Source organism: Pagrus pagrus (assembly GCF_965226575.1).
Source record: "Pagrus pagrus genome assembly, chromosome: 6".
Classification (NCBI taxonomy): Eukaryota; Metazoa; Chordata; class Actinopteri; order Spariformes; family Sparidae; genus Pagrus; species Pagrus pagrus.
Genome location: NC_140190.1, coordinates 4,664,982 through 4,691,752, shown reverse-complemented (window position 1 = coordinate 4,691,752; position 26,771 = coordinate 4,664,982). Strand labels below are relative to the sequence as shown.

General features: G+C 42.6%; 1 protein-coding gene across 1 annotated transcript in view; it reads right to left on the bottom strand.

Annotated features, from left to right (window-relative positions):
* evi5b (ecotropic viral integration site 5b) overlaps positions 1–26,771 on the bottom strand; it is a 39,016-nt gene that overhangs the window by 1,687 nt on the left and 10,558 nt on the right. Inside the window, exons 3-23 of the mRNA XM_084354105.1 lie at positions 23,668–23,857; positions 21,138–21,362; positions 20,896–20,970; positions 20,641–20,766; positions 20,408–20,551; positions 19,712–19,801; positions 19,358–19,455; positions 18,788–18,848; positions 18,643–18,696; positions 17,555–17,587; positions 17,009–17,161; positions 16,130–16,261; positions 15,746–15,886; positions 15,469–15,627; positions 14,925–15,071; positions 14,517–14,612; positions 9,286–9,381; positions 6,806–7,082; positions 2,156–2,452; positions 1,304–1,489; positions 204–583 (exon numbers count right to left, since the gene is read on the bottom strand). Coding sequence (XP_084210231.1) covers positions 204–583; positions 1,304–1,489; positions 2,156–2,452; positions 6,806–7,082; positions 9,286–9,381; positions 14,517–14,612; positions 14,925–15,071; positions 15,469–15,627; positions 15,746–15,886; positions 16,130–16,261; positions 17,009–17,161; positions 17,555–17,587; positions 18,643–18,696; positions 18,788–18,848; positions 19,358–19,455; positions 19,712–19,801; positions 20,408–20,551; positions 20,641–20,766; positions 20,896–20,970; positions 21,138–21,362; positions 23,668–23,857 — 3,160 coding nt within the window. The remainder of the gene's footprint in view (positions 1–203; positions 584–1,303; positions 1,490–2,155; positions 2,453–6,805; positions 7,083–9,285; positions 9,382–14,516; positions 14,613–14,924; positions 15,072–15,468; positions 15,628–15,745; positions 15,887–16,129; positions 16,262–17,008; positions 17,162–17,554; positions 17,588–18,642; positions 18,697–18,787; positions 18,849–19,357; positions 19,456–19,711; positions 19,802–20,407; positions 20,552–20,640; positions 20,767–20,895; positions 20,971–21,137; positions 21,363–23,667; positions 23,858–26,771) is intronic.

Here is a 26,771-nt window from a genome sequence, read left to right as displayed (position 1 = left end):
AAAATATCATCATAAACAGTTAATTAGTTTCACTTGGGAAATCTCTTCAAGATCAGGAGGTCAGAGGTCAGCTACAGAGCCATTCAGAGCCTTGTTAAAGGACACTTCCGCAGTGTGTGTTAAAGTCACACTGCAGGCAGGAACCATTTCTGTGTTTTAACTTTAATCTCCTGAAGGTCAAATTCTGTGTTACCCATCCTCACCTTGCTGCACTTGACACACTTGTAAGCACCATTGAGGATGAGGCTGGAGCACAGCAGGTCAGACTGGCCCTTCACACTGTGGCTCTTGGCGTGCAGCCCCCCCTCAGGAAACAGCAGCGCCGCAGCGTGCCTCCTGTAGTCGCCGTAGGCCTCCTCGCCCAGAGTACGCTCTGAATACAGGGCCGGGTGGGCGCCGCTCCTGTCCCCGTAGAAGGCCATCGCCGGCGGGCCCCTGTCCACCTCCACGCCGGGATGGAGGCCCTGCGGCACCAGGGGCCTCAGCCCAGGCCCCGGGTAGCTGCTCCAGGCGTACGGCCGGAAGGGGACGGTGAAGGGCTGGGTCTCATCCACCAGAGGAGACAGGGACTTCTCAGAATCTACTGGAGAGAGGAACAGATGAAATTTTAATGAAACCACTGACATGGTTAAAGAGGGGCGTTTCCAAGGCCCCACAGGGCCCGGCGGGGGGATAGGGAGTCATGCAATGTTCTTTCAGAGAATTCCCAGATGATGATACTGTTGGAGAAACCAGGAATATCAGATGGAAAAGAGGCAGGACACGAATAGGTGTTAAGATATATTAAGCTTAACGTTATTCCGAGGCCAAACACGATTTAATACAGAAAAAAAATAAACTTCTCTGACAAAAATAGCTTCATTAGTTATAAAAGGGTACGAGAGTCATACAGTGTGACAGCATTCTGACATAGAATCATATGAAAACATGTGGAGAGCATGTTAAATATTTAAACTCTCTTTAAAGGCAGTCCGCTACAAAGGCCCTTATATTTCAGTGAGGTCATTTATTCAGATGTGATCATCTTCAGAGCTATTTTATTATTATGGTTTCAAAATGTGCTTTAAAATATCACAATACATTTCTGATAGACATAATGCAAAACAGAGAAAATATGAAAATAAAATACACTGGCGTTATAGAGTCCTGGAGTGTTTAGTGTGAGTTTAACATAACCTCTGTGGTTTTCCTTCACTGCGTAAGGTTTCAGTTTTCCCCTCTGGCTCTTTAATGTGTTCACTGTTTATGAGTTGCAGTACAGCATCGAAAACAATGTGTGTGTCTGTGTGTTGGTCGTCCTTACCCGGTGATGCAGAGGGTGACGGAGGCCTCCAGAAGTCCTCATAGTCCGTGGAGCGGCCGCACAGACTGTCGGCGCAGCTCAGGGGAGACTTCGGGGAGAAATCAGCAGCGTCGGTCGGGTGGAAGTCCGGAGAGAGGCCGTACCTGTCCACCGAGGGGTCGGCGTCTTCTGGGAGCTTATCCGCTTCTGAGAAAGAGGATGTCAACGAGGACAAGTCAGCATCTTAACGAAGATGAAGTGAGGGGAATTCTGCTGCTGTCTTTAAATTCTTTATTAACTGGAAATTTAAAAAACAAATTATCATGGAGGTCACTGTATGCGCTGATATAATTACAGTGCCCATATAGAAGAATTGACACAATATAACAGGATTATTAGATGAACAAAATTAGAAAAGCGTCAGCGCAGCACGACCTCTCTTCTTCTAACAATAACATATAATATATTTTAATAGAAAGAAACACAAGTTATACAGAAAATAATTAAAATGCGTCGCTATAAATGTTCTGTTTATTCATGGAGGTGGTTTTTTCGTTAACGTGAAATCTCAGTACAGATGAACCAACCACGTAAACATCAGAAATTCCACTTTCATTTTTGATTCCGCATTTTTTTTTTTTAGAAAATTTAAAAAGACAGATTTTCACAAACTGCACCGACGCTTTCCATGAATTTAAACTGTAAAATCACTGATGTTTGTACTCATGCACTTTCTATTTGTGTTTCACGCATTTAATCATAATAATTCTCCTGGAAAATCCAAAATGTTTTGGTTAAAAAACAGAAAATGGATAAAAATGCAACATTCAAAGACACATTTTACGCAGCAAAGGTCATCACTTCTGCACAAACCTGAGCATATGTGCGCCAGTATGGTGTCCAGCTTGCTGTAGTCATCCTCTAAACTCCGGGGCTGGTGGTAACTGTGCGCCTTCTTACTCTTCACCATGAAGGAACGAGGCATCTCTGATTCTGTGAGCGGACAGGTGAGCGCTAATAATCCAGCTGTGGAGACTCCAGGCGTCCTCTGGTGCTGCTCGCTCTGAACCCTGCAAAGATTTGATCTCCTCTGGTGGAGAGATGCGACTCCAGGCGCTTTAAGGGGGATGTCAACCTGAAAACGGAGCATGCGCACACCGTCCGTCCCGTCTGCCAGGTGTTGCGCGGACAGGTGTCACTGCTGCGGCCCTTCCGCTCGCCACACTGCAAAAAATATCCGCCTGCGGTGAATTAGTCAGCACGTATGTGGCCACAGGTAAAAAAAAAAAAGAAATTAGTCTGCAAGCGGGGGCGGCTTGTTGTCACTTCTCCCCAATGCAAATGCGCGTATGACGGAGTGTTTGGCCTTTGTTTTCAAGAAACACCAGGGGAATTATCGGCAGATCGTGTTATTGAGATTTTGAAATAAAAATCTGACAATAAGATGGAATCGAGGGGACTTTTTTTGCAGCGTTGATCCCACCGTGGCCCGGGGCTGCTGGAGCCTCTCGGATCAGGCTGCAGCTCTTCGCCTGGCAATCAGGAGAAGTGATACAGGCCTTATCAGAGCTGAACTCAAGCAGACAGGGTGGGAGGAAACACGGAGGCGCACCCCAGGGTGTCATCTGCTGAGAGCCTATATGTAGCATGTGGTGGTAAAATAAAAGGGCGGGGGAAAGCCTGAGCTGACGGTGTCCTTAATTTAGCCTGTACACCCACGCATGTTTGTCAGTCCACAATACATTTAAATAAAATAAGACAAGCAGCAATAATTCAGCATACGCCCGCACTTTGGATACACCTTCATCTTGTTGGTCCGCGCATGAGAAAGTTTAAAGGAGCTTTTTGTCCCGGTCGGGTGGTCAGTCAGGCCGCAGACTGTCATTATGTGACAGACACTCGCCGTCCTCACGCCCGCGGTGACAGTTTCACATTACCCTGAGCATTATGTTGAGAGGAAAAGACGCCCAAAACAGAGACAATTTGTTGTCTGTTCTGCCCAGGACGCAGATTGCAGCGCCTTGTTAGGCGTCGTTACGCACGGAACAATAGGAGAGAGTCATGCGCCCTGGTGCCTTTTATCCACTGCAGGTGCAACACATGGATTTTTACAGTGATGGAGGAAGAGGAGCTCTGATTCTCACAGGGAAAATAACTCAAATCGTTAAAATTTGATTGGATGTGCGAGTAATCTGTATTGTTTGGTGCCATTTTTTTTTTTATTAAAGAGAGGCCTCTAAATTCAAACCACAGAGCCGCATTTTACTCAAACTGTTTGGATTTAACGTCAGCTACACCCACAGCCACTTATCAATAAATCAGCTCAAGTCAAATCCTCCATAACTGTAAAGATTTCCTGCACAAACCCACACACACACACACACACACACACACACAAACTGGAGGCCCAGATTGGTCTCAACCTGCACCGCGGACACGATTTTTAACAGCACGGCTGTGAGTCTGAATGCATTTCCACTTGTCGGCCCTAATCAGCACATGAAGGACAGGAAATCAAAGCGCCACATGCCCCGGCTCGATTAGACATGACGGCCGCGGCATCCGGACACCGTGCTGCTGCAGATATGAAGCCCGGACCGATAAAAGTCGAACCGATAGGCCGACACGGAGCAGTTTCGTAATAGTAACCAACTGTGGCATCCTGTCATTGCGACGAAGAGTTCAACAGGCGCATTGCGTAAAGTAATAATAATAATGATGATGACGCTTTGAGCATTTTTAATCTTCTGCAGAAGCCAATGTGTGAGAAAATAAAATAGATTTTTTGTCCATGATCGATGACTAAATTAATTCCCTTCTTGTTTCTGCGTAATTTAGTCGAGCGCGTCTTGCTCTCTATTGAAATTTCAACTTTAAAAAACGCCTCTACATGTGAAAACACCAAATGATTCATGCCTCCCACATACTCTTCATAGTACACCGCACAACTCGGATGAATATGAGGTTAGTAAAAATAAATAAATATATTTATATATATTTTAACACAGTGCAGTGCTCTCCTGTGCGGCTCATCTGTTTACATGGTGGGGATCTGGTCTCATAATTAATTTTAAATCCAAACTTACCGATTAAAGCTGAACTGTCGGGTTTTTTTGTGGCACGTGTCAGTTTGGTAGTTACCAAAAAATGAGCTTAAGTTTAGGTTTTTTCAACCAACCTGGTAAAAAAAAAAATTTGAATAGACTAACTGCCCCTTCACTGCGCCACGAAGCGCACGTTCAAAACATCCGCACCATCTCCAATCAGTGCAGTATAAAATATAAAATACACACTCACCTCACAGTACTTTTGAGAAAGTCTACTAAAATATCTAATAAACCCCATCTCGCGTCAGTATTTAGCAGTAATACAAACCTTGGTGAGTCTGTCAGAGTGCCCCGAAGAGAAAAGCTCTTCTTAAAAAATGTGGTTTTCTGCATGAAACGATTAGTAGTTGAGGCTCAGCTCTGAAAACCGCGAGAAAAATCACTTCCTGAAAGCAGTCAATCTAAGCGAGCATCTTCACAGAGGAAGACAGCGTCCCACATGTGCTCACACTCATCTCTAACCACGTCAGGTTAACAACACACACCAGTCCAGGCGTTTACCAAACATTTTTTATTGTGAACTCATCACACACACACACACACACACACACACACACACACACACAACCATCTCATGTAGTCTCCAGAGTGTGCCCGACTGCTCCATAGTGTTGCCATGTGTGTGTCCTTTACTGCACTGCAGACTCACAAAGTGCCATAACGTGTTCCTCCTCCTCCCCTCACACACACACACACACACACATACACACACATACATCTTGTTCATCAAAAAAAAAAAAAGGGGACATTATCATCAACTCAAAGAGTCACAATCTTTTTTTCTGCTTCCTGGACATGACAGCCGAGAGCGACTGCTGCGCTCACTTCCACCTTGTCATCCACTCAATACAGGAGTTAGTGTTCAATACAGACATTCAGAGAAATTCAAAGTCTTTTTACACATCCAGGTCCTTGTGTCGTGAAATGGAGTGGAACTGGCCCCTGCGGATGAGCACCATACAGAGTATAGTGCTTTGCTTTGGTAACACTTGGCAGCTCCTGGTTTACTCTCCACACGTTTCTATTTAATGTTATCTCAGCTCGATCTCCCGAGTTTAGAGTTCCCTACAGCCGTCATCCATTTCCGTGCAAATTTGTGATACACAAAACATACGATGGACATTACTCATGTTTGAGTCATCAGCAAATGTTCTACGTGCTGAGTTGACTTACTGCAGGGGAGGGTGGCGGGAGGTCATCTTGAAAGTAAAGTCAGGATGCGTCAGTACATCAGCAACAGTGGTTAAAAAGTCGCTTTATAAAAAGCATTATTAATTAATGGCACGTTTATGGTTAATTAAACATGAGTTAATAGCTATTTTACTGTTAAGAAACAAGGAAATGCTTTGTAAACCATTCACAAAGTATCAAACAGCCGCTGAAACTTTACAGTAAACAGTCGCTTAATAAATGACTCAAAGCATTTCATTGTTAACAGTAAAATAACTTAACAAATGATGAATCAACTATAAATTAACCATTTATTAATGATACTTATCACAAAGTGTTACCAAAAAAATAAATCTGTCCCCTCGTCTGCTCTAATTAATCACGTTTACCGCTCTGAACACAGCAAGCTGAAGATCAGTTCCTCTTTTTCTTCTCACCTCGCTCAAAACAGGATTTGTCATTTGTGTCACCGTCTTAAACTAACTTATGTCCCTTTTTCTCTCAATTGTACAATATACTCTAAACATCAGATATGCAATAGATACATATTTTCAAGTTCAAAAGGAATTGAAAAAAAAACAACAAAACAAAAAACAAAAAAAAAACATAATACACATTTACATATCTACAGGTATGCAGATGTCACACTGACCTCGTGGTACACCGGCCCTGGTGAAAGGCATGCGGCAATGTGCTAAGGCCAAGCGGTCAAATCGACGCTGGTTTGCTCTGATAGCAGCCTCTGACCAAGCCCGTCCGCACAATAGATATATATACACACACACACACAGCACTTATACAATTCTGCCCTTTGCGTGATGGACACTTAGTAGTAACGGCATCAATACAATTTTGATGTTCATTTTATAAAATGCTTAAAAATATAAAAACACATTGGATGAAGTGTGTAATATAGCATAAAATGTTTGTTTTTTTATTATTGCACAGTCTCTTTCTCTGTGTTGTACCTACAGGAGGGGCTCAGCATCAGACCCCTCCTCCTCCTCCCACAGTAGAGTTTGATACGCTCCACATGTCTTATTCTCTGTCAGTGGTGCTCAGACAGGCCGGTGTTTGCTGCCGTCAGGAAGAAAAGAAAAATACAAACTAAATAAACTAAGTGTGATTCTCATGATATGAAATGATGATGCATTTCCTTTCTGATATTCAGAACTCCAGATCCAGACTGATCCTCGCGACGGACTTGCCGGAAAAACACCTCCTCTTCCTCAGCGCGGTGCTGGTCACACGGTGGTGGACTTGTGGCTGCCGCTCTGAGGCACAGAGAGTCGCAGGGCCTCGTCGTCCTCCTCCTCGTCCTCACTGTCGGTGTCCCCGAGGTTGGGCTGCAGTCTGATACGGCCCCCACTCCTCGGCTGGCTGCCCCGGAGGGTGGGGACCTTGACTCCATCCTCATCTGAAGACTGGTAAGACCCATCATCCCCCGCATAGTGATTGACGATGTGGATCCCATCAAAGGTGGGCTGGTTGGCCAAGCCCTTCTGTCCTTTTAAGCAGCAGATCTGGGAGAGGAAGCACGGAGAGTGTTAGGGGCAACGCAGATGATGTTTAATCCTGCATGCAACACTTAAAATGTGACTCCTGAAGGAGAAAACACTGATGATACAAACTGTTTAACACAACATGGGCCAATCTCAGGCAGGCAGTGATCTGTTAACAGCATCACTGGCTCAAGTAGAATGAGATGTCTTGTCACAGATGTAACATGCAACAACCAAAAGGGAACAATGTCACCAGATATGAGCTGGGTCCCAACTCCATACTACATATATATGTGGTAATGTATAGTAGTGTTTACTGCAGCTTTATATTTTGTTTTCTGACATATACTAGGAGCTTTTTCCACCTCAGTTAGTTAGGTAGAACTTTTTGTTCCAGCGATGAGTATTTTCCATTTCCTGTGGTGGGTCAATACTGTGTATAAACTGCACGCTGGCTGTGTACTGACGACTTTCTTCAGTATATAGAATTAGTCACTTTTCCAGTGTGAAAGCACCACATATTCAAATCTTCCTTAGAATGAGTATGTAGCATGGAAATGGGACAGAGTATTGTATAGTTTTTCTTCACGGGTGAAGGGCAGCTCCATTTGGGGCAGCATGACAGTCCTGAATGTGTCCTGTTGAAAACGTTAGGTCGGTGGCTGTACTCTGCTGTTTATCACAGGCGGGAAGTTAAACCAATGCATATTTACCAAACGAACCTGTTAGTCCTCGTCAAAGTCTTTTCTGTGATATCAACCAAAACATTCTTTGGATGAAGATTAAATATCACCTTTATGTGGCTTGTCCAGTAAGTTAGTTCATCATTTACTTCGCCTATTTCTGTTGTAGCCCCCCTTTTTTTGGGAAAACACACATTGCAACTACTGATGAATGGCAATTGTGGAACGATGACACAATTCAGCCAACAGTGAGCTATGACAAGTTATATGAAGATGAGATTTCCGATTTATTTGAAGTGTTTTCTGTTAGCATGTTTCTGTATCATAGGTGAAGAGACGGAACGGATGAGGACTCACTGGTTGGTTTGACTAATGTACGTCAGGTTAACTTCCAGTCAAGAGTCGCGCACCGTCACGTCTCTAAACGTTTCTATGGAAGCATCCAGGACCGTCTCCCATGCTGCGAGTTAAACAAACCAAATGGACGTAGGGTGGCGAGGGGGCAACACAATGGTCGGGGGTCAAACAACTGGAGGTTACGTGGCACATTTGTACCAACTTACCTGAGTCAGCCTGCCATGCGACAGACAGACATGTGGGAGGAGATGCATTCACAGGCCAGTTCAGAGCACAGTACACAATGAACACAGTCACAATAAGCCTACATGTACCTACTACGTCTAAACTTGGCACTCATGTCGTTGTCAGGAAGTTGTGACCTACTCAACATCTGACTGGCTGCAGTCACAATTTCCAGCAAAATGATGCAGTTTTTTAAGTAAGGAGGACGACTTGTTTTTGAGCCACTCTCCACAAGTGACACTTGAGTTAGCATGATTCATAACAGGCCACATCCAAGTCAGCCACCACGCAAACCAGGTGACAGGTGAAATGACTGAACAGCCTGATATAGAGTCAGATGAAGCCAACGCAAGCAGCTCAGTTGAATTAGAGTTTTGTGTTCTTGCTTGTTTTGATTCAGTAAAGGCCTCAGTATCAAGATATGGTGTTCTTACTGTAAATAACTGATCCGCTAGAAGACAACAAGGACCTCTATCTGCAGTTTTATAAACCATATCAACACAGAAGTTGAGCTGCTCAATCATTAGTAAGTAGAAAGGCGTCATTAGAGGACAGATGTTGCATGCATCTCAAACAACTGCTCAGACCGGACAAAACAAAGAATAATGAATGTCGAAGATAGTACTCAAATCCTCAGTTGTCATGTTTAAGCTCTACATGTACGTCTTTGTTCTCTATCTTGTGAAACCCTCTTGTAGAGTCATCTGTAGGTTATCGTCTCTGTAGGTATGTGCAAGAAGAGGTATACAATGTCAACTCCACACAGGAAGTCTCTGGGTGTAGTTAACACTTGTGCTAATCGGTTAGCCTCAAAGTCAACCATATCTGAGAGAATAGTGAGAAATGCTAGATCAAAGAAAAAACAACAACAAAATCTGAATCTACACTGAAAAAAGCAGTTGTAGAATAAAGGTGGAGCAAAACACTCGTGGACCTATTGTTTGTTTCACACGTCTCACCTCGTGTTTTAGATCTGCTATCTGGTCCTTGAGGTCGCGGATGTACTGGCTCGAGTCTGTGTGGTTCAGCTGGCCTTGGACCTTTCCTTCTTCTTTCTGTTGGTAGAAGACACAAGTTAATACTGAGGAAGGTGAAGAACTATTTCTCTGCAGAAGGGGTTAAACTGAAACTAAATGATATATGCAGCATCCGTGTCAAAACCATTGAATAGCAGGGATATTAATTCATGACCCGGTCACTCAAGATAATCCACAGACCTTGTTGTGAGCAGTTTCACTAACTTTAGGAACTATTTTTCTTTCCGTATCACCGTGCAGAGTGAAGCCTGCATCTACTTATGGACGAGAGGCTAGCTAACTAAGCTAACAGCTCAGCAGAGGATGATGCCATTAGTGTTTACATCCACTGTGGTCATGAGCACAAGTACGCCTCCTTCTGTGTGGTGAAAGAAAATAGTTACCACATGAAACTGCTCAGAACAAGGTCTGTGGAGTATCTTGATTTTTGGGGAGAGAGTGCTTTCTAGTCACATTATATTCAAGAGTAGGCTGACATCTCTATGGCCGATGTGTCCAAAACTCAGAACTACTGTACAGACAGGACAAACACTGGCAGGTACTACAGCCAGCACTGGCATCACAAAGTGCCCTCCTTGTATGGCGGGAGAGCAAAGCAACAGATGTCAGAGGAAACACATAACACTGTCATTGCTTGATTTCCTCCCGGGGCCCTGGGGATGAGGCTGGTTGTTGGCTTTAACAGTTAAACAGCGATGTTTACCTTCCTCACTGAAGACATCTGCAGACATTGGAGACAAACATACTCTATTTCAAACCTCAATCACACCCCTGAACCTGCCAGTTCTACAGTGAGCCCAGTGCAAAGAGGAGTTCAAACCACAGGCAGCAGCACGGGAACACTGAGATAGAAAGGGAAGATGTGTGCACACACAGCACACAGCAGGGGTGGGGTGTAGAGGTAGAGTCTTTCGCTTGCCAACACCCCAAAATACAGATAGGGTTTTGATTCCTGTGGTAAGGTGCGGCTCAATATGGCAGGTCCCACTTGGCTTTTTTCCACCCCTAAACAAGTGAGATTATTCCAAGAATCTGTTGTTTTTGAGGTTTCGCTCATCCAAAACACTGCAACGACAAAGGGCAGGCAGTTAATGAGACTTCCTTATGTTCAGCTGTGTGAATCGACAGGTGTCGGGCTGTGGCTGAGGACGCCAAACAGTCTCACTGACACGTCTCCCTCATGTTCCTGCACCCTCGAGGTCTGTTGAACTTTGTTTACTTCTAACAGGAGAAAAATAGAAGGAAGGGGAGGAAAAGCTACGTATAATGACGTAAAGAACTAGGGCAAGTTATATTTGTTTGCTCTACCAACAGCAGTGAAGTGCGCAGCTGATCTTATCTTGGTTCTTCAAATGGTTGTCCTTTGAACATCACAAGCATCACTTATCATCACATCCTGAGCGATTGAGCAAAATCACAGCTCATAAGAAAGAAATTCCCCATGAAATGCACCGGAATTCATCTGACAGCATGCGTCACGTACAGACACACACACAGAGTATTTTTACACTTCTTCGCTGCAATAACAAATAGCTTATTTTAAATTTACAACGAAGTCTGAAAATGTAGGATTCAAGTTATATATTTTTTTACTATGATACAACTTTTAATGTCATTAAGCTGCCTGTCAGAAAAAAATATATGATTTGTGTAAAATGACTCATCTCTCTACTGAGCATATTTAAAACGTGAGTGACCACTCATAAAGACACACTTTCCGCAAACACAGTCAACACGAGAATGTCCTTTACATGCTAAGACATTTAGTATAAATCTCTGGGCATGTCATAGAAACCTCAAAATAAACCATGCATGTCACCTTTGGTAGAGTTTCTGCTTCAAGTTGAGAAACCACTTCCTATCAACTCGGAGACAGTGGAGCTGTGGCATTAAACGGAGGCTATGACTGTGGTAGTGAAAGAGTCCTACACAGAAACCTTTCTAGACATCTTAGTTTCACTGATGTTTTCCATCACTGGTTGTTATCATTAACTTGTATCTTTTCATTCAATCTCTGCAGGATTATCTGTGTCGTTAATGCAGGATGATAACAGTCATCGTCGTGTTCAAAGTGAGTGTGTCTGACGCTGCTCTGTCGTCTGTTCTCAGTATTGACACTCAGACAAAGTAAATCTGATCATGAGGTGACCCGTCACATCATAAAGCGAGCTTTCACCACCAACATGTGTCAAACCATCCCCAGAAAAGGAAGGCAAGATTTCTCTCTTATTGAAACAGTTTGTACCCACAACTTATTGAGCAAGTAACCAAACCACAGACCAACAAGCCAACACTGGCACAGTGATTTCAGCTCAGACAAGTTTGATTTAAAACCCTGCTCTTGAAACAGCTCCCTGTGCAAAACACTGTCTTGATACTGATCATAACTAAAAGGAACATGATGTGTAGGGTTCAGCACTAGGCTATTGCATTTCACCGACATGCTCAAATGAGGGTTTGTTGCGCAGATTCTGCAAGGTTTGAGGGCGGTAGTGGTAAATATCTGGTGTTGCATGTTTTTGCTCTATCACTTAGTAACCAAACCTCAGACCACACTGTGTGATCGGGTGTGCCTCTGAAGGAGAAAGGGGGAGGGGTAGTTTGTAGGTGTCACACTTATAAATAGTCCCGGCCTCCAGCTCAAACTATCTGAAACACCTTAAACTCAGGAATACATTTGAAATGTTACTTTAAAAAACCTGCTACAGTGGCCCACAAGCCCACAAGTCACAACTGTTTCCAACAGAGCAGTCTGTCTGCAACTTGAGTCAAAGTTGACCTAAGCTTTTGGTCTAATATGGTTTATAACACGCTATAATGTAGTCGCACGCTGCTATGAAGAACTTTTAAGTGTTTATTAATGTGCGGTAGTTGTCAACAATTATAACTTCCTCAATTATTACAACTGTACTTCCCCCCATGGGACCTTTTCTTCCCGCTAAAAATATGTATGGTAGTTAATGGCAAGAGACGAATAATTTTTAGATCCCATTTCAATTGTGCCATGAATTACACATATGAGGATAATGATAAGGACAATTTGTCTCTCCGTTTTCTGAAATAAGGTCCCATGGTGGTCCACTGGAACGGTTGTGACCTCCCCTCTCTCTATTGTCATTCACTGTCTTTCTACAGCAGCCTTCACTTTGACAAATACATTAATGAACACTTTAATCTGCTCATATCTACATTAAATTGTAGACCATTTATTCAATGTTCATGTATGGCTTATAAAATGCTAAATAGGGTTGCTCTCGAAAGTTAAGTTGAAAAAAGTTACTGACTTCTTCAAAGTCAAGTGCTCCAACTTAATCAGTCAATATAAGCAATACAAACTCTTCACTTTTTGTGTTTTTTGCAGCTTTGGATACTTTCAGGTCACCGTTTAGTTTTCCAATCTGCGTGGTTGATTTTAAACAGGCTCCACTGACCAGCACATATATGTAAAAACCACAAAAACGCATTATAGTAGGCAGCCAAAGTAAATAGGGTAACAGCTTTTGCTACAAACACTCAGTGGATCGCATGTCCGTTGCAAGAGACAACTAATGAGTGACAAGGTGTCTGGGAAACCTCTCTGTATTTCTGCCTCAACCTTTACTGAAGTCATTCACACAGAACAGAAATGAGAGAAAGTTCTTGCAGGAGCATCTATATGGTAAAAACATGGCTTCCTGTCTGGCTTTAAGGGATACAGAGTGTCTTAAGGTGGCCAAGACTGAGACATCCATCCAGTCTAGATGTACATGAAAAGCTCTCAACACTTCACCACAGCCTGTGCAAAGTCATACGGACCTTCCAGACAGTAAATGGTGCTGAACGTGTCTCTGAAGTACTGACTGGAAGGGAGGTGCTATGAATACAATCACTGCTTCTGAGATTTATATGCGTTCATCATCTATTTTCAGAGATTTTTCCACACCACATATGTGGGTTTAAAGTAAGACGGCGTCTGTTGACTAATCTACAACCATTCACTCATTCAACCTGCTCAAGTGTCACTGAAAGAATTCCTAAAAAGGCAACATATAGACAGACACTACGTAACAAAACTCAATGATGCACCTCATGTCTGGCCTGTAGTAAAGTCACCACCAGTCAGTTCTGATAACCAGCCAGTTACCAGAACTGACGTGCTGAGTGTTTAAAACCCTCATCCTGATTACATCATAACCACAATCATCTTCAGACACATTTAAAGTGTATAAGAGATATATATTCACCCCCTATAAGCCTGTTTAACACACATCATCTGTCTGTTCATAACACAGATTTACTCATATCAAAAGTGTGGTGTTCGAAGTGTTGAGCCCACAAACAAGACTCAAACTATTCATGATTGGTATCAATCAGAACAGCTGAGTGTTGGCAATAGAAGAACAGGCCTGTATTTGTTTTGGTCACCCTTGTTGTGTGTAGCGTTACATTTGTTTGGGGATAAATACTGTTGTCTTTACTCCTGCTTGCTGAGACTGACTCATACAGGGTCTAAGTATTATATTAGTCTTTTCAACTTCACTAAATGTCATCGCAGTGAATTTACGTGCTGCAATAATTATTTTTGGTAGAGAGGATTTTAGGTTTGGAACGTGTGGAAATATGTTTAACACTCTCTACATCTCCCGATTTCCTGTTTACCTTACGTATATAATTTACTGTCAAAGTTAGAAAACCTCAGCTACGCTGCATCATCGATACTGCACTGTGTGGGAGTGGTTTAATCAGATTTGATTGACTCTGGTGTCTCCTTGGCAACATAAGCAAAGAAAACACTGACTGCTATCAGTTTCAGACTCTATGGGGACGTTCTGATTGGTGGAAGGAAATGTGTGACATCAGCCTTTTTCTATCAGAGCCCTGCCTATTTCAAACAAGTGAGATGAGCTCAGACCAAACCACAAGTTCAGAAATCTGTCAGATCATGCCTATGTAGTGAGCCATTAGATGTTAGATGTTCGATGCTAACTGAGAAACATACAGACCAACCAAACCATCTTCCTTCCATCAATAAAAATCAGAATAGACTCTCTATGTCTGAAGACAGTTTCATTAGTTCTCAAATGTGGTTTGCGAAGGAGTTTAGAAAATTCAAAGCTCGGTGCAGACGCACAGGTGTGATGTTGGAGACAGCAAAGATTGTGTTGGGACTTCACCTGAATCTCAAGCTCTGAGATCTGTTGCTGGAGTTCAGCCATAGCAGCAATGTTGTCCGCTTCTCTCAGCCTCACTGCCATCACCTCTTCCTTACTCTGCAAAAAAAAAAAAAATTCAACAACAGTCCTACCAAAGGGCCCCGGGGAGGTGAAATGCTAAATGGCCAGTATGAAAACAAGTATTGTGCAGTTTTTTCCTATCCGTCTGAATCTTGCAGAGGGAAATTCCTGAGAGACTGGGAGTGTTTTAACAGAAACAACAGAACAAGTCACTTCCTCCGTCTAGATCTGGATTATGAGCTCATCAATTTTACATGTCAACACAAACTTTATATTTTGCCACAACACAGCTGTGCAGTGGTTTGTGCACACAGTGCTCAGTGCCGCAGATCAGCAGCAGAGTTGTACCTTGCATTCAATCTCAGCTTGTCTCCGCTTGATTTCTTGAAGTTGCCCATTCAGGTCTTTATTTTGCAGCGTCAGTGTTTGCACACACTCCTGGAGACAGCGACCCTCCTGCTCCGCCCGTCGCAGATGGTTACTGTGAATCTGATTCTGTGTGAGAACAGGTGGACATTTAGAAAAATGAAAAACATATTCTTTTACTTGGATTAATGATCAATTCAATCTAAAACAAAAACTGTGAGTAAAAAATCTGATGAACTGCCTGCACTGCTTCACACTTGTTGTCACGAGTTGTTTAGCACGGATGACTGATGCCCTCTAAAGGACACTGTGTGATATTACAGGTAGAGAACGTACTTCCAGCTCATTTACTGTTTATTAGACAATTTGTAGATACATATCCACCCAACTAACTAAAGTATAAACCTTTAATTTCCTATGATTAATGGCATGTTAAGGATAGAAAAGCTAAGAGTCAGAAAATGCAGCACACATCAATTAGATAAATTACATTTAACATGTTAAGAAAGCTAGTGTGACTTCTGACCTGCGTCTCCATCTCCAGCATCCTCTGCCGCGTCTCTCGCAGCTCCGCCTGGGCCTCTGCCTCGCGCAGCCTCACGCTCATCAGCTCGTCCTGCAGCTCGCTCAACGTGTTCTTCCTGGGGCTGTCCTTCCAGCGACCAGCTGTGCGCGCCAAGTGACGCTGAGGAGAGGCGTTACAGTCGGTCACCTTTCCATCACGTTTTGCACTTTGAAGAAAATGTCCAGCAAAGATAATGTGTCGGTCAAATTGTCCTGTGTGCCGACATGTCTGTGCTCACCTGCCAGTGCTCTTCCAAGTCTCTGACTTGCTGCCTCAGCTCTTTGAGGCCAGTCAGAGCCTCCGCCTCTCTCAGCTTTACCCCAATCAGCTCCTCTTGAAGACGCGCCACGTTGGTGTCATCTGGTAGAGATGTGTTCCTCTAAGGAAGGAGTGTAAGGATAATGTTTTAAAACTGCAGCAACAGATGTATATAGATACAGCTACATCATACAGTAACATGAAAATGGGGATCTCAGAGGATGGGGATCATTTCCACCCTATTTATGTATAATGATGTTTTGTGCATCTCCTGGTGATGGATAAGATAAAATAATAATAATAATAATATTAATAATAATTTTTAAATAGATTGCAGCAGTGCATCATGTCTGAGATAACCCACCTTTTCCATGTCCAGGATCTTGTCCTGCATTTCCTTGAGGGCACACTGAGACTCTGCCTCCTTCAGCCGGGCCTGCACCAGCTCTCTCTCCAGCTGCAGGACCGACTCCTCAGAGTACCGAGGGGCTCCCTTCTACAACAGGACACGCGTGTGAGTAGACAACATGGCATTTCATGAAGAGCATTAACCTCTAGTAATGTAAATCATCCCAATCCATTAAACAGTCTCATATAATATTATACATTTCCTCTTTAAAGAAAACACAACTCAATGCCTCTTTACACTCCTTTTTTTTTCACATTAATAATTCATGTCTGCTCATTGTGGATTATGATAGCAAATTATGTAAAACATTGTAATGCCTGAACATTATCATGTATTTGCATTATCAATAATTAACAAGGTCGATAGATATGCAGCGAGAGGATTCTGTGGGAACAGAGTGCAATGTGTGAAATCCACCAGCCTGTGAGACAGCTGCTTATAAATTCATGAATGCATTTCTGAGAAAGCAGAAGAATGTAAATGGTGGCTGTAGTACTCTGTGTCCCAATCTGAATTCATGCATACCAAAACAGATCATTACCCAAAACTGGTGTGACGAGTGAGAAAAGCCCTGCTCTCTCTCTGTTGCTATATGCTAACTGGGCAGGGGGGGATAACTGTGATGCACCTGAACTGTGGTGAAACACATTTTTACAGGCCCAGGTGTCACTTCTAGCACACCAAAAGGTCTTGAAATGGTCAACCTGACATTTCAGTACCGCACAACACAAACTGATCTGGGAAACATCCCCGTCTCAAAGTCACGGCGGCTCCTGTCCTGCAGGATCTGAGCCGGTGCAACCTGCCAGCTGGGGACTCTGTGGCCCTCCTTACCGCGTGTGGCTGCTGCTGCTGCTGGAGCTGCCTGATGGTGTTGTTGGCCTGCTCCAGCTGAGCACTGGCCTCCTCGCTGTGCTGTTTGACTGTGGCCAGCTCCCGCTTGACCAGGTAGTTCTCCTCGGCCTCCTGAGCTCGAGTCACTTGTCCCTTGGGACATAACCAACCGAGGAGGGGTGGAGTGAGCACGACAAAGAGTGAGACGAGAGGGCGGGCAAATCAGAAGTGAAGATGAGGGATCGGGTTTTCTAAGGACATGCTTGTTTTAGCTCTAGCAATGTGTGATTTATAGTTTAATTCCTTAGCTTTCTTCAGCATGATTTGTGACTCCCTCACTTTGTTTTGCCACAATGTGGTATTTCATGCACTTATTCGATACTGTAATCAGCTATAGTCAGAGAATCGTTATAGTCATCAGATTCTGCATTATTACTGTGTCCCTCATTGTGCTAATCATAAGCATGCAACGCTACAGAGAGAGAAAGAGGAAAAAAGAAAGATGCAACATAAGTAATAAGGGTAAAGAGAAAATGAGGATTATACCTGGATCAATCTATCTGCCAAGGAAGCACTTTCCTACAAAACAGAAATATCAACAAGAGACAGCAGAGAGAGAGAGAGACAATCCAAGGGACAGTTTAAAGCACACAAAAGAACAATCGATTGTTTAAAAGAAAAAAATGCAATGTTCCTTTACCCTCCATAAATATTTGTTTACAGACTACAGATACTGATGTTTGCATTCAAGGGTGGAAAAGGAACATTGCATGCAGGTGTGGTGAAAAAGGTGCAAATAAGCTGGTGACAAAGTGAAAAATGAGGCGGTGCTGATGACACAGTGACAAGTTTCAGACAGGAAAAAGCACAGGACAGCGCTACATCTAGCAGAGAGTGATGTACGGTGCAACAACAGCACAGTGATAGCGTTAGGGAGCTAAGTGTTGTTTCACTGGGCCTTGACGTAGTTGATCATGCGTTTTGACATTTCAGTTAGTAAAGAGTTAAATGATTCTGGGAGTTCGGTGACAGAGACAGGTCAGAGAGCAGCAGCATCGTGCTGGTTTTAAATAACGGACTCGATTAGATCAGCGTTCCTCCCTGCAGGCGAAACGCGGCGGAGCAGACGCCCTTTCTATGATGGCAGACCTCATGCATGGTGCCTTCACCTGCAGCAGTAGTGCCCGTTTCCAAGAGACACAAAAAGGTGCAGAATGATACAAACTGTGCAACTTGGCATGCAGTGCTTTGTATCAGCTGTAACAGCATCAAGCAGCCACTTTCGCATTCCAAACAGGCTGGTTAAAGTCTTCAGTGGTGCCTGGTGAATTTTAAAATTCACTACAGCAAGTTAATCGAGCCACACAGTCGCCATGACACCAAGACAACATCAAGTCCAAAATCTGGCCACCGTTGGAAGCTCCTGTGAATTCACCATACTGTACCAGTCAACCAGCAACGGTTTATCACATAAATGGACTTTCAACTAACACAGCCCAGTTAGTGAAACACAAGACTCCATCATTAGGAGGAGATGCATGATGTATGACACAGCCAGGTGGGTTAATGTAATGTTGATGAGCGGGGAGCGGTGTCTGTTTGGTTTGTCTGGAGACAAACACTGATGCACTCACTTTCTCTAGCGTGTCAATCCTCTGCTTCAGGAGCCTGTTCTCTGTCCGCAGCCTCTGTGAAACAACATATTATAAAATCACATTAAACTAAGTACACACAACAGACCCCTCAGGGCATATCATTAAACATTCAATCTCCACGCACCTTTATCTCCACCTGCTCCTCCATCTCTTTAGTTTTGATTGTAGTGTAGTCTTTCTCTAACCTTAAACAAAAACACAGACAAAACAGTGAAGACAAGAACTTAAGTGTCGATCACAAAATGAAGACATAATTATATAGTGGTATAGTTTACTAGAGTTTAAATGAAGCTTTCCTTTCAAAATAGGAATTATTTTCCTACAATTGGCAGCAAATTACCTAGTAACGTCTGGTAAACTTGCAAGGAAATTATTAGGCAACTGCAGATTATACAGCATAAAATAAAGTGTTATAGGTTTTGCAGCGTTAATTAAGAATTACAGTGTTCTTCTTATGAGTCTAAAATTAAATCAATATTACAAAATCAATGCTGACTCATGTACACAACTGAAACAGTTACAAAATAGTCCTGGAGTTACATTTTAAGATAAACTTGGGAGCCCAGAACAACAAAGATTCATGAGCTGCAGTGAGATGAGTCAACCACTGTGTGATGAGGGTATTGTGTGAATATAAATGCGTCAACAAAAAGGAGCGGTTTGTTGATGTGGATGAACTGAAAGTTGTGCTTACTTCTTCATCTTCTTGGCGTTGTATTTAACTTGATAAGCAGCCTGGATGACCTTATCTGGTCCACTGTCAAGCTGGTGTGGGATGACCCTCTGAAAGTGCTGCAACACAGTGAGGAAACAAAGGCAGGTTAAGTGCTGCACACTCATAAATGCACCCTGAAGTCTGAGTCAGGTATTTCCCTGACCGCAAAAGCACTTCATCAAACGTCAGCATGTTCTCAGCGACAATTTGGAAGGACACATGTTTCAATTATCTGGGTGTGGTAGAGGTTTGTTCCTTGAGGGTGCTGCGTATTTTAAACCAGAAGTCTTAGCTGCTTGAGTGACAGGTTATGTTGAGGTTGTGGTGATTTACCTGTAACATTCCCTCCATGTCGAGCTGGATGAGTTCAGTCTGGTTCATCTGAAGGATGGCCAGTCCCACACGGAAAACTATCTCCAGACCCTGAAGAAAGAGATCACCAGTAATCACCGAGGAGTTGTGTTTTAAAGAATAAATGATGGTCAGCGTGCTGTTGAATGTGTTTTTAAATGGACAATTAAAATGCCCTCTAACAGGTCTCAAGGGAGTAATGAAACAACTCAAACAGTGACTATTTAATGTGGACGCTAGTGTTTGTTTTCTCCAACAGGTGGCGCTAAAGGATAACCTTTCAATGACAATCTGTATTTTAAATGTGGTCATTCTTAAAGCAGTAGAAGAAATGTTAACCTCACATCTTAACTGTGAAAACACTTCAACAAGTTTTGAGACCAACAACAAGACCATTTTTCAGAGGTTATTCGCCACAGTGACATACAGTAGGTGCAACAGTAGGACAGTGTTCAATCTTTCAGATCCTTTCAGGTCACAAACATTGAGGTTAAAGTAATAAGTGCAAGACTCATAGATGAAACATGGAGAGTAAATACAGAAAACAAACACAAGATAAATAAGCTAAATAAATAAAATGACAAATATGCAAACTCTTGATATAAATACATGATACATGTAGGTAGATACAGCATGTCATTCAAAGCAGGTGAACAGCGACAGTTCCTTTTATCTAACCTCACACATGAAGATGTCAAAGATCCTCGTGGCGACGGGCAGAGGGAAGGATGTGAGGAAGATGGTAAGAAACCAGGAGGAGGCGTACATGGAGGTGTGAAAACTCTGAGCCTGGAAATGCATATGCAGCTCGGGGAGTTGCTCCTGCGAGGCAGAAATCATACGGTTTTACACTGTTAACACTGTACATGACGATATTTGGACAGTCTCGCTACAAAGTACGAGGCGTCTACCTGGATCATATACTCAAACTGGTACATGCAGAGTCCCAGCTCAGCCATACTGGGTTTGAAGAGCTCTCGTAGTCTGTAGTCTTGCATCAGTTTCACAAACACACAGAAAGCTTCTTCTTCTGGCATCTAGAAACATAACGGGATGATATCAAACCTCAAATCTGTCTGTTAATCACTAAACATGTCAAAGTATTTGCTGGGAGCTGGTGAATCAGTGTGTACTTGTGCATGTGTGGATCAGGATGGGATTATTACCTGCATGAGCAACAGTCCTACAATGAAGGCACTCCCTTGACAATAGCCAACCTCTCGGTCAACCAGAGAATATGCCTGAGGCAAAAGAGATTAGCTTTAGTTTCACTGATGGTCAAGAGCACAAGTTTCAACAAGAGTTTCTATCCCAAAACTACTGAAAATCCCTCTTTGTGTGATCTGTACACACGACTATCGGTTTATCTGTGTACAATCATGTTCCTCAAACACAAACGGGAATTTACCTTCATGACGTTGAAGAGCACTTCCTGGCCCAAGCTGTCCTTCTCTTTGAAGAATTCGTGTTCAGGGTAAGTACGAGCGATGTCTCTGCGAATCAGCTTCTCGCAGGGTGACGTCATCTTCAGCAGTTCAGAGTATTGATCCTTGATGGGCATATTCTGGGCGTTGCACAACAGCTGCCACACTATCGCCCGAAAGTGGTGAGGAACACCTTTTCTGACAAGGTCCTGTGAGAAAAGAAAAGATACTTCGTGAAATTGACAATAATCTAACTGCATTTTAAAAGTATTAATTGGGAATTTAAATTGGACATTTGGGGACCGTCTGAGTGTAAAGAAACATGTCAGCTTCCTGTGGAGAAAAATAACAGACACTAGCATTTCTTACAAGACACAGACAGACACGCTCAGTTCTCTAGTATCTATCTTCCAATTTCAGCACAGTGTGCATCTCATAATAATACGATTTCCACTGCCAAACATAATCTTGTCAGTGAGGCACTTTTTACTCTTTCCATATATCACTGCTGATACAATTTGGTTAAGCAATTTCCTGTGCTGACAGGGAACACTGGTCTTTCCTGCTGTGATGGGATTTTGTGTGTCTGTGTGTATGTGTGTGTGTGCATCTGGTCAGTCCAGGGTGCATCTGGAGCAGAGGTCCACCCACACAGGCTTTCAGCAGGGGATCCCTCTCCCTCTCTCAGAGGTTAGACAAGACAAACCAAGCTTTGTGCTGGAACAATGCACCGCCTCATATCTTCACTGTATGTGAGCGAAAGCTGCTTTCTGAGACACACCACTGCTTTACACTCGTGCTTGGTGACAGGCTCCAACAGAGATATCATGTAAATCAACAATGATTTCAATGTGTTGTGCTTTTCAGAACTAAGTTGGTGTAGCTGTGCAGAAACATTTCAACATTGCATTGACATTCAACCAGATTTCCACTGAACCTTATATATTTCTCTTCAGCAGTGGTGTTTCCTGATGAATCATAAAGTACTGAAAACATGAACACATCAGGGGTTTTGCTGACAAGGACAGAAAAGTCAACGTTCCTTCCTTCATGCAACAGAAACTAGGTTTGTGTGCAAGTAACGGGAAGAAAACATCACATTTATGGAGGCCTCAGCAGTTATGATTAATATCCCAGGCAAGCTGCAACCATCTGGTCATTACAACTGCTGTTGGTAACACCCATGCATGTTCACAGGTCCTTCACAACAGTTCCCCTTTTATACACGAAGGGGCAAGAAAAACAGAAACCCTGCCCCTGCAGAAGAGGTTCTCTGTTATTTGCATATGCAGCTTTATCAACAGTTTCATGCAACAGTAACTTCATGACTGCATCTGTTTTTACATGTGGACAGGTGTTAAAAAGTACCACAAAGTCATGCTTGAATGAAAGCCTTGCTATCAAGTTAAAATCATTAATTACTTTGGTAAAAATGAAAGTCACCCATACCATTAGTACTTAAGTAAAAGTCTTAAAGTATCTGATATTAAAAGTACCCAAACTAAAATTAAATGTGCTGCTTTGGCTCTGATGCAGCCGCAAAGTTACTACTAACTAATGTTAATGCTGTATCCTGTAAGAAATGCAAGTGTCTAATGTTGTTAGAAATGTAGCAGAGTAGAAGTATAAAGTAGCCGAAAATGGCAATAGTCAAAATACAAGTACATGTACTAAGTTACAGTACATTCCATCACTGCATGTGCATGTGTCACCATGACTGTAAAGCTGCAATTTCAAAGCTAAACACTGAAACAAATGGACCACAAAGTATGCTTCCTGTTATAGAGCATCCAGGAATGTTTGGAGGTGACATGATGATCTGGTCACAGCTGTAAACTTCTGCAGCTGCACCAGGCAGTCAAACATTCGGAAGCTACAGGTACCCAGTCAGTACCATGACTTGTGCCTGTTATCAGAACCAGAATTATCCAAAGTACTGGACAGTGTTTTCTTTTTTTCTCTGGTCAATGTGCACAAATATCCACTGTTCATATGCAGTTCAAACCAAACTGCCTCCGACAGTGACTGAGCCTGGAGTTATCACAAGGCCTCAGAGAGTAACTGTAGAAACAAGCACCCTAAAATTAGCTTCAAATGTCAAGAACTTAAATAACAAGTTCAATGACAACACCGCAGGGTCACCAAGGACAAAGATAGCCTGAGAAATTATTCCTGGACCAAGTAAACATTCAAACAGATAGGACCATTGTAGCATTCAGGCCAGAGCTCGATACAAATGCACACAATGTATCACAAGATAACGTGGCGGCTTTCTTATACAGTTTAAAGCCCCATCCAAAAACAGTGTTGTTGGTTGTTTCTTTCTTCTTCTTCTTCTTGTCAAATGGGCAGTTATCAAAAATGTATTTCACGAGTGCCTTAACCTAGACTTCAGTGCACAGGTCAAATGTGTCTTAGTAAGCTGTTACAGCAGTCGTGTTTCAGTAAGCTCTTAAGTAGGTCTGCACGAGACTTGGCTGCCGCTTCACAGGTAGTAGTGCGCACTAGCCTCACCTTAAGCTGCTTCTCCTTCTTTTTGCGCACCTCCTCCCACTCATTGACGATTCGTCCCCACAGGATCCAGGTGTCCTCCTCAAGGTGAGATAGGTTGGAGGAGGCAGAGGAGCTGGACACCAGGGAGGAGCCACTGTTTCGCCTAGAGCCGTTCATGGAGCGCAGTGACTTGCTGTCCGTCTCCAGCAGCCTGTAGAGAAGGTAAAGAGGTAGGATGTAACGTTAACACGGTGTACACACAGTTAAGAACTGACAAATAAAAATAGATCATTTATAAAAATATGATGAAATTGATCTGAGTCTTGTTCAAACGCAATTTGGTAACGTTTTCTTCCAGATTTTTCCTGAGTATGCTAGAAAGTGTAAACGGATGCAGTCTTTCACCAATTACAAGATACCGACTAACTGCATTTGTGACTCTTTTGCATTTGTGACTTAATTGACAAGTCAATTAAATGTTGGCACCAGAAACACTAGTCAATGAAAGTTATTTGTGCTCAAGTTAGACAGTTTTTTCTTACTTTTAGACTGGCAAACTAGTCTGAGTTAAAGTTTAAGTCAAAAACAAAGTGAAACAAGCATGTGAATCTAAACAACATGAGTCCTAATGGGGTCATCCTGGTGGCCTAGTGATAAATACACAGAACATAAAACCATGCCTGGTTCCACTTGGCTAGAGTACATTTGTTTCGTCTCCTATCCCCCTCTCTCCCCATGTTTCCTGCCTTTCTCTATGCTGTCAACTGTGCAGCAAAGGCAAAAATAGCACAAAACAATATTTTTTAAAAAAGAAGATAGCTTAGCTTTTTACAAGACACCTTTTCAACAAAACAAGTTGAAATGTTTGACAAGACCCAAAGCACCAAAAATGTCACTTATAAGACTGGATGAAAGCAATGTTTACACATGAATCAAAGTTTGAACTTAACGGATGCAATAAGCTGGAAAACGCATAATCAAAACGTGCAATAGTGTTTCTTTTATTCCTGAGTTTGTTACTTGTACTGAATCAGCCACACATTGAGCGAGGTGTTTGGGCAAAGTGGTTGAATGTTGTTTAAAAGAGAAGTAATGTTCCAGGAAAACCATTAAATATGGGCTCGACAAGTAGTTCTGATAGCATTACTTTCCCACTCATCAATCTCAAGACCACACCACAACACAGTAGAAAGAGAAATGGGAAAACATTAGTGTACATCACCAGACATACACAGATGTGCTGGAAGGGTGCAGGGGTGCTAATATGAGTGGAATAAATGCAGAATCTGTGCCAGACCATTTGCAAGCTGTGACTGAGTCAAACTGACAAACCACATTCAGTGTCAAAATCAAAGCAGCCCATATTTCTAGGGCAGTGCTAAAAATGGGGACCTTATTTAAAAAGCCACTCTGCACTAATGCATCACAGCTTTTACGACTGTAAAGTAACCCACTGCATCACGGCGACTGTCACAGAATGATTAGCAGTCAATGAGCACTTAATTCCCCTCTCCAGCTGTCAAGTCTGAACACTCACACCTGATTCAAGAATAGCCCAGAGTCGGAAAAAACAACACAAGAACTAGTCCAGTTATCTGGTGCTTCAGCAGCCAGAACAACATTTTAGTACATTTTAGTGTAATGTAAGCCTCAAAAATCCTCAAATTCTAGAGGGTTAATACGAACATGAGGTGTTACAGGTCTCGACATTAACAATTAGATCTGACTTTTGATTTTAAGGTCACAATTCGATTGGATTTAAGCATTTTTTCCACACCGACGGCTTTGCTTTTTTAAAAGATCATTGCTTTTATGCCCTTACAACTGTCAATTACATTTTACAATAACAATCTTCTTCGAAAAGATAAGGGTGTTTAACAACAACAGCTTGACTCTCTCCGGTTGTATTTTTGCAGGTTAGGGTTTTAGTAACGTTCACCACAAATAAAGATTCAAGTGTTCAACAAAATAGCAAAAGAGAGAAATTCAATTTGTTACAAAGTTTGGTTTCTCAAATCTGTAATCTGTATCAGAGTTAACCCTCGTCCCAAACAAATCAATAAAGGGTTACCCAACATCTGACGCTGGCAAAAATAAAACATAATATTTATAATCATGCTTTCATTCCTGTGATCACCTGAAACTAAGAATCATTATTGTTATATCTATAGAGGAAGTGCATGCTCTTCCACAAAGTACCCTATGTTGCACCACCATGTTTCTACAGTAGCACAGAACAGACAAACCAAACACCGACTCTAGAGACGAGCTTCTGTGTATTTAGCAGCCACCCTAGAGGAAGGTGAGAGGGACGTTCAGTTGGTTCTTATTTACAACCTCAACAACACTAAATCCTACAAACTGGACCTTTAAATGGCTTAAAAAAAATCACAACAGGTCTGTTATATCATCAACAATGAATCCACTGGAGGTCAGTAACTTATTTTCAGACTTATTATCCAATTTCATCCATGACTGGCATTTAAAGTGCACTGCAGTGCACTGAAAAGCTCACGCAGTGTGTTGTTCAGCAGGTTAATCTTGCACTGTATCACTCTGATCAGTTTATCACTGGAGATAATGACAGTGACCTGATCAAGGATCAGCGTGCAGAGAAAACGACCTGCATGGCACCGACGAGCTCATGACAGACACACAAAGGCTCAGACACCTGATCTCGGAAAAAGGCCGGGGCCTCTCCACTGAAGCCCGTTACGTCACTGTGGGTGCTCCCAGAATGGCTAGGGTTACAGCCAAATTTGGGTCGTGTGGGAGGGCGTGAAATGAACGACCAGAAAGACCAGCCTGCCACAGACCTTCTTCACTAAAAGCTGAATAAAAGGAACATATCATAGCCAGAATTTGGCAGGAATTGCCATTTTTGTTCAAGCATTTCAGTTAACTTGTCACAGACTGTCACACAAGGTGCAGTACCAAGCTTTGCTACACATGAACCTGAACGTACTTCCATCTCTGCTAATAATTCACCAGTAGACAAACACGAAGTCTGAAGCTTCGCAAACACAAAATATAATAAAAACTACAAAGAATCAGTTTTGGTCAAACAAAGTTTGCAGTGATTGAAAATGATATTTTTAATCTAATTTTGAACTAGAACATGTCGC